Source organism: Nanorana parkeri, unplaced genomic scaffold (genome assembly GCF_000935625.1).
Source record: "Nanorana parkeri isolate BGI_ZX_2015 unplaced genomic scaffold, ASM93562v1 scaffold518, whole genome shotgun sequence".
Taxonomy (NCBI): Eukaryota; Metazoa; Chordata; class Amphibia; order Anura; family Dicroglossidae; genus Nanorana; species Nanorana parkeri.
Window position 1 is genome coordinate 895417 of NW_017306786.1, and position 8619 is coordinate 904035.

The window sequence follows — 8619 nt, forward strand, 5'->3', positions numbered from 1 at the left end:
CCACAGATCCTGCACAGCCCCCCTGAGATCTGGCAGACTGCAAGGTCTCAGGGGGTCTCTGCAGGATCCGTGGGGGGCTTTGCAGGACTTGTGGGGGGTTTTCAGGATCTGTGGGGGGCTTTGCAGCCTGCAAATCCCCCCACAGATCCTGCAAAGCCCACCACATATCCTGCACAGTGCCCCTGAGATCCGGCAGACTGCAGGGTCTCTGGGGGTCTCTGCAGGATATGTGGGGAGCTTTGCAGGATCCGTAGGGTACTCTGCCGCCTGCACAGCCCCTCTGAGATCTGGTAGACTTCAGGGTCTCATGGGGGCTTTGCAGGATCTGTGGGGGGGCTTTGCAGGGTCTCGAGCCTGTGCAGGATCTGTGGTGGGCTCTGCCCACCATAGACCCCGCAGAGCTCACCACAAATCCTGCTAAGCCCACAGCTTCCCTGCTATGCTAATCAGTTATGCTAAAATCAGAGAAAGACTGCACCAATTCAACCTGCATGAGAGGCGCGTCCAGTTTTTGCTGTCCAAAAAGAACATTAGAGGAAGACTATATTTCGCCATTTAACATACAGGCAAATACCAGGCTTTCTGGAACCATGTGCTGAAGACCAATCAAAGATAGAGTTATTTAGTAATAGTAACAGTGACATATGAGTCGCAAACTGAAGATATTATTTCAGCTAATGCTTAATAATGAACTCCAAACAACCAAACAGGAATAGAAAATAATAGCAGGATCCAGGGTATTCATGTTTGACTGGAAGTTGGTAGGAAGCATAGACACTTATGTATGCAGTATTTTGGCAACTGTCTTTGAAGCCTGAAACCACAAATATACAGGTTTTAATAAAACATGGCATTTACTCATGGTCTATACTGTATGGTTAGTGTTGATTCCTTTTTTTTTTATTCAGCAGCATGACATTCAGAGTTCAGTCTCTAAGGACATCAAGAGACTGACTCTTCTTTAGCAGCTTAGCAGAGGCTCCTTTGGAAGAGTCAGTAATACGGATTATTGACAAAGCCTCTATTTTTGGAGATGGTGTGAATATGAAAATGCATGTGATCTACCAGAAATAAGCAGGCAATTCTGTGAGGCAACTATAGGGATTTGCACACTGGGGCAAACTGATGTACACAATCAATGCTGGCAGAAGAAGAAAAATAGGAGTCAGTATAAGTACTGTACCTGTTTACATGGGTTTTTGTACCCATAAAATCTGCTATATAAGTCACCAAGATCAGTGACAGAGTCTACCAATTCCAGTTCCAGGGAAGAATTGGCAAAGGTGAGCATTTAGTACATTTCACATGGTTCTTCCATTTTTTCTATGGCATTGTAAATACTTTTGTTTTAATATCTTCTGTCCATGCTTGCCTTGGGCTGTGGGTTTATCACCTCGATAAAGGGGGCCCACACGGCCATTGAAGCTTTGGCCTTATAATTTGCAATAACTATTTGCAAATCATTTGCTGGTGTGCTGACATTTCAGTATACCTGGATCTGCAGCACCTATGTTACCATGAACACACCTGACCCTATTAGGCCTGTAAGGGATGATGCAGAATTGACTTTTTGTTGCCAACACAAGCCCTAGAGGTAGAAAAGAAGAAGATAACCACTGGCCGTACTTGTTTTTTGGTTAGTCCTGGAATGCAGAAAGGCTAGTAAGAGCATAATAAAAATCTAGGACTGGACAGAAGGAGATATAAAGGGAGGGCTAGAGAAACCAGGGCCATGAAAGGGAATTGAGAATCCAAAAACACATGACATGTTGACTTCAAGAACAGCTGACAAATGAGTAGCACTGGGCATTGCATCTGCAGAAATACAATATATGTAATCCCTGAACAGGTTCAGTGTTACAAGGAGACAGATGAGAAACCAGGGAACTAGCTAAGACATTACTGGGACGACCATGGTACAAATAGCATGTAAATAAGGTGTAATCTCTCCACACCGCACCAATCTCTGGTAAATGTAATCTCTCTGACCCAGCGCCAGTCATATAAATATTAGCTCTCTGACTCAGCCCACGTCACAGACTTTATAGTTTTCAGTGACATGTAAATATAATTTGCTGCCCACCTCCTTCCCAGCCTTTTTTGGTTGTTTTATTTTCTTTTATTTAATGTTTATCTATATTCTTTTATATTCCGCTAGGTTTAGTAAAATGAAGTAAAAGTATTTTGTTTTGGTGATTAGTGTTTCTTGGTTTATATTTCTGGGGGGGTTTAGAGCCTTTTTTTTTACATATGGGGTGTGCAGTGCACATATGTTACTTACACAGGCAAAGTTGCCATTTTTATGCAGCATGTCAACTCATAGCTATGATCTTAGCTAGTATGCAGCAAAGCCAACATATTCACCACACTATTGTCAGTGGTTGCCATTACAGCTAAAATCATAAATGACCCCTGCAGTGGGCCTGGCCTGCAGCTCCATTTGGTCTACAGAGCACACAAAAATGTAGTTTTACTTACCTTATCGCTCACTCCCCACTTGGGTTCCTTACTTTAAGTGTGGGACTGCTGGTCCTGCATTGCAAGTGATGAAATCAGAGTGCCTGGGACCACTGCAGCAAAGAAAGTTGGCTTCATGGGGACTGGTCATATAGCAGGGATGCAGCCTATGAGGATGGCCCAGTATTCATCAGGAAATCAACACGGGCACAAGCTTGTGCGTATTCTATTACGCAGGGTCCTGCCTATAATAGCCAAGTGTACTTTATCTGGCGCTCGTGTGCACTAATACTCATGCACACAAGAGTTCACTTTGGTGTGGGCGTGCACCGGCATACTCGTTGGCGCCAATCTGCCTATTTAAATCAGCATGGACCCTGAGCTAATCCCTGTGACCCGAACTAGGATACTGTTTCCTGATAGATGATCTGGTTTGTGACTCTGACCCTCTCTCCGTCTACTTATATGGTGCCTTGCTTCTGGTTCTTTGTGTTTGACCTTGGCTTGTGACCCTGATTACCGATTTGGCTCTGCTTCATCTGGACATTACCAACCTTGGCTTCTGTTCCTGACTTTGTATCTGCTATCTATTCCTGTACCTTACTATGTATAGTTCCCGTTTTCTGCAGCAACTTGGTCAACGCACTCAAGTATCCACACGGACTCCCCTAGGCCTTAGTTCCTGCGTCCTCATTCTTCCTGTCACCAACTTTAGGAGAGTTGGACAAAGTTTGCAAGGGTAGTCTTCCTCTGCTCAGCTCGGTCTCCATTCAGGTACTTGACAAAGCCTGTGAGAAGAGCATTTACAATGTGGGCCATCCCTGCTGTTTTCAAGCATTTGGCAGGCAGTTCTGACCCCTGGCAAGCACCGCGAAAGCGCCAGGTCTAAAAATGCGCACTGAACTGAGTGAACTGAGGCCGGGACCAGAGTGTTCAGAATTGTGCACCACAATGTAATCGGCAGCATTCCAATAATGGCGGCCTATTGCTTTCTATGGCTGTTCTGAATGGCCCAACTGCAGGAGGAATATGAACGACAAACACACTATTCTGCATCCATGCAGTGTAAACAAGGCCTAAAACCTCCTGACTGGCCCAGGAAGAATTTTGTTCATTTGCACTCATAGGGTTTTATTAAATGTAACTTATTTTTGGGACACATTTGAAAGATTGTGTTTTAATATCATAAAAAATCCATTACAGAACAAGTCTCCCCGTTGGTGACCCCTCTCTGACCAGACAGGCTTGCATATGCATATTGCAGAGAGGCAGAAGTAGTAACCTGAAGAAGACATACTGTATATAAGTACTAATACCCACAAGTTTTTCCAAGGGGGTGAGATGGAGTAACAATTGGAGGAATTCATTACAATTTCAGTTATTCTTTAATGTCACTGAGGCCTGTCCTCCCCAGAGTCATTTCACAGGACAGTCTTGTAGTGAGCGCCTTCTAGTGGTTAAAGAATGTATTGCAAATGATCTTAATAAGAACAAAGTTAAAAAGAGCAAGAAATAAATATCTATCACCCACGTAGGGTGGTCCAGGGCTCCTTTACTACACAGATAATACACGTAAGGTCACATGCATTTTCAATGCATTGCACTATTTTACTGGGCACCGACATGCATTTTTTTATGTAACGTCCACATCGAGGGTCAAAACACGAACAGCCGATATGAGAGCCAATGTAAACTATGGCTGTGGTTAGTAGTCGGCACTCACTTTTATCTCACACACCGATTGGTGTGAAGGCTTCCTGATCAAAGCCAGCACCAGTGTAAATGAGTACCAGTGTCACCCAGTGCCAGAAACAATGTCAGCCTCCACTATACAGTCATTCACCCCTCTACAGTATATGTCAGCTCCATCGGGTTTCTGATCTAACGTGTATTTTAGCCCCCCAGCTCCCTTGCTCTGCACATCTGTGCATTAACCAACTCCTCCCTCTGTGTCTGGCATGTATGTTTAATGTATCTCATGCACCATAACCAGGGCCGGTGCTCGGATTCCAGGCAAGGTGCATTTTGTTTTTTTTATTTGCTGTTTTATTGCAGAAAGTAAGTTTTCTTCTCAATTTTTCCTTTATATAGTAAAAAAATAAAAAATCTTGAAGTTACTGAAAACCACCAAAGGAAACCTGTCGAAAAAATGATTTGGGTCCATTGTTGCAAGTAGCAGTAATTGGGAAAGTATCACGTCACTGAAAAGTGAACGACGGCCTGGTAATGAAGGTGTAAAACGGGCCAGTCCTCAAGAGGCTAAAGACCTATGTACTGAAAAAAAGCATGCAGGAGGCTGGACAGCGGATGGGGTCCAGGCACCCCAACAATTACTGCTTCAGCAGGAAAGCTGGAGTTGGCCTTTAAAGCTGAACCCTAGGCAGAATTTTTCTTAACCCTTGCCATGGGGCTTGCCCCTGCACTGTAAGGGTTAACTGCTCGTTTTTGTATTGGTTCTAAAAAAAAAGTTAACCTCACCCGATCCTCAGAGCCCCTGTCCCCCCTGCGCTGCAGCAGTCATTAGTCCTGTAAATCATCACGTTCTATACACACAGGGGGGAATTTATCAAAACTGAAGCAGCTGTGCATGGCAACCAATCAGCTTCTCTCTGTTTGTTCAGTTAAGATTAGAAAATGAAAGAGAGAGAGGCTGATTGGTTGCCATGCACAGCTGCTCCAGATTTGATAAATTCCCCTCAAAAGCATAAACATGAGGATTCTGAGAAATATTCCGATGCTGCCGCAGGGGAGTAGCGAGGCTTCAGTGACCAGAGAAGCAGATAGCCGGCTCCATGGTTCGGGTGAGTATAACTTTTTTTAAGCACCTAGACATGAACGAGTACCTAACATTGGAGTGTGGGGGCAGCCCCACTGCAAGGGTTAAGAACACTTTTGCCCTGAGTTCTTCTTTAAAGCTGAACTCCACAAATGCAACACATGTCTTGGAGCTGTGATTCCTGGCCAAGGATTTGTATACCCGTCCATCCAGTTCTAAGAATTATACAACTCTTCCCCAAGCACAGTCCTGTCTAGCAGGGGATCAGGACCTGTTCTTTTTTTCTGCTGCAATTTGATTTCTGTGACAGGACAGTGAAAGGAGAAGCAGCACAATGAAGAGCTCATCTATCCGTCACTCTGCTCTTTCCTCCAGTCAGCACTGAATTCAAAATGAGCGATTAGCTCACGTGGACATAAACTGATGTTGTTGCGATTGGCAAGTTAAAGAAACAAATCCAATCAAATAAGAAAATATTTTATACACCAAGCTTACAATAATATAGATATTAAGATTATTAATATTATTGCGTTTAAGATCACTCTACAAGAAACCAAATTATAAGCTGACGTTCTTCATCCTCAGCGCTGCTCATGACGAGTCCTCTTCCTCTTTATCATCTGCTTTCTGTCTGAGATTTTTCCGGCTCCGTTTCTTAGCCCCGTGAAACCCCAATGACTCGGACTTGGACTGTTCTCCAATCCCCTCAGCGTCTTCCAGTCCATCGTCGCCCCATAAGCTGGCCACGTGCTCTTGCCCCGGCTGTGCCCCGCTTTTCTCGTGATCCTTCTGGTTCTTCTTCTGCGGCTTTGTGAAGAGGATTCTCCCCTCGCTGGAACTGGAGGAATCTTGGTTGTAGGGGAGGGGGTTAGCGGGATCCTTGGAGGCCCCCTTAGCTTCTTTTTGCTGCTTTAACTCCGCCAAGAAGTTGAGAGCCGTACTGCGGTTGGCGCGGTCACTGGTATCCGGAACATCCTCCAGGCTGTACTTTGTCCAGCGCTCGGGGTGGGCGAGATAATCAGGAAGGCGTGACGTTGGTGTCGAGCGTTTTCTCCTGGAAGAGCCTCCAGTACTGGAAGACAAAGTGGGTTTCTCCTTTTCTTCGGGTGGGTTAGGAGCTGGAACTTCAGCAGGTGGGTTAGAAGCTGGAACTTCAGCAGGTGGGTTAGAAGCTGGAACTTCAGGAGCTGAACTAGAACCAACCCCTTGCTTCCCTTTTTTATTAACCTGGGCTAGAGGTGAACCCTTCTGTAAATCGAACAAAGCTCCGAAAATGCCGTGGCTGCGCTGGGAGAAGCCCATATCTGCGCCTTTCAAGATGAAAGGCTGCAAAGGAGATCCAAGCCCACCTCCAGGTCTACGGTCTTCATCGGCATCCTCTTCTTCCTCAGCGCTAACAGACTCTATCTCTGCATCATCTGATAACGCAGGGTCCGAGTCGCTAAGGGACAGAGTGCCCGGATCATGAGGAACTTCGAAAGATAACGCGCTGAAGGGTTTGGGGGCATCGTCCTTTTCTGCTGAATCAGACATGGCTCAGGAACTGGGCGCTGGTGATGGCGCAGCTGCAGAAAACAGCTTTTTCCACGCGGAGAGGGAATCGGATACCTGGAGGAGAAGAGAATAGTTACACTCTGTGTGCCCCAAATGTCTTTACCTTCTAAAAATAGCAGTGACATCATCACTGTACATCATCTGTGCAGAGAGCAGAGTTGCGGGAAGGACCCAACAGGCCCCACCCATACAGTAGGGATGGCCAAACTGCGTCCCTCCAGCTGTGGTGGAACTACGAATCCCATGAGGCTTTGCAAGATTCTCACAGCCACGACTCCCGGAGAGAGATGCTTCATGGGATTTGTAGTTTCACCACAGCTGGAAGGCCGGAGTTTGGTCATCCCTGCACTACAGGAGGGGGCAGAGACAAGACCAGTCACCCTGCACAGGGAGAGAGAGCAGCAGTGACCGGTCTTTATTACAGGAAGTTCCTGCACAGGGGGAAAGTGTCACACTGGATTACTGCACAGATCTGGAAGAAATACACACCAGAAGCACACCAAGAGTCCAGTAAGACTACACATGGCTGGTGTATTAAAGGTAATATTTGCTTATCCCGGAAGTTCAGCTTTAAAATAAACAACAAAGGCATATTTAGAAATGTTTAGTAATGACAATCTACAAACACATACTTCTAGATAATTGTCGGCTTTGTATTTTTTTGCACACTATGTTCCTCTTTTCCTCCTCATTCTTCTCAAGGTGGCCATTTTAACCAAGGGTGGATCAATATATTTCCCTTTACTTCCTGGAACTCTGGCCCATGTGAATAGGACATGTGACCATGCACATCATCTGAGGGGAGGAAAATACCTTTCTCTGAGATCTTGGGACAGTTTGAAGTTTACAGATGAGATATCCCAGGAAGGCACTGATGTGATGTCGCCTTCCCAGGATACATCTGTGAGGCCAGGGCTACATCACTAATGTATAAGGAGGAGCAGGAAGTGGAACAACAAGAAGTGTAAGTAAGAGCATTATTGTTTGTTCTGCGGAGAGCTACCGTAACCTTCTGGACATGAAATATGGGGAATCTCTCCAACCACATTTATATGTACAGCAGGTAACAAATAATAGTGGTCAGGTTTTGTTTTATTCCCTTAACCGTGTTGGAGAGAGTTTCTCCTCACTTTCCTCTCACAGTGACCACACACAGGATGGGACGGGAAATCTCACCATTGGAGTCACAGGCAGCTATAAAAACCTAAAATGTCCCCAGCCTTTGTTGTTTGTTTGCTCTCAAAGCTTTGGTTCCATGATAAAAACAGTAATTTGTACTTTAAGCTCCCGCTGACACCTAGTTGTTTTGATGTTCAAAGGTAAGAATGACAAAACGCACAGAACAAGGACTACCGTTCATTTGCATGGCCCCTGTTCAACAGAACATTGAAGACAAGGAATCCCATTAATTTCTATGGTCCCTGTTCACACCCGAGTATCTTGTCGCCAGCAAAAAAACACATGTTACTGGAAAAGGTACACAGGCTTCTTTTTGGCAGATTTCAGCGCTTTTTGGTCCCACAGACTTGTGTGCGTTTCAAGTATTTTCCCATTGAAGTCTATGGGACAAAAAGCGCTGAAATCTGCCAAAAAGAAGCCTGTGTACCTTTTCCAGTAACATGTGTCTTTCTGCTGGCGACAAAATACTCGGGTGTGAACAGGGACCATAGAAATGAATGGGGTTCCTTGTCTTCAATGTTCTGTTGAACAGGGACCATACAAATGAATGGGATTCCTTGTCTTCAGTGCTCCGTCACTCTTAGCTTTCAGCAACTAAACGCCTAGGTGTGAACGGGACTTTTTGGGCCATTTTACCCCCATATTTAGATCCC

The 8619-nt window shown here is 45.2% G+C and overlaps 1 protein-coding gene across 1 annotated transcript; it reads right to left on the reverse strand.

The window, feature by feature from the left end:
- Positions 1-5817: 5817 nt before the first annotated feature.
- TSSC4 (tumor suppressing subtransferable candidate 4) lies at positions 5818-6838 on the reverse strand. The gene has a single exon (XM_018561344.1). The coding sequence runs from the start codon at positions 6764-6766 to the stop codon at positions 5825-5827; it is 942 nt and encodes a 313-aa protein (XP_018416846.1). The 5' UTR covers positions 6767-6838; the 3' UTR covers positions 5818-5824.
- Between the last annotated feature and the right edge of the window lie 1781 nt (positions 6839-8619).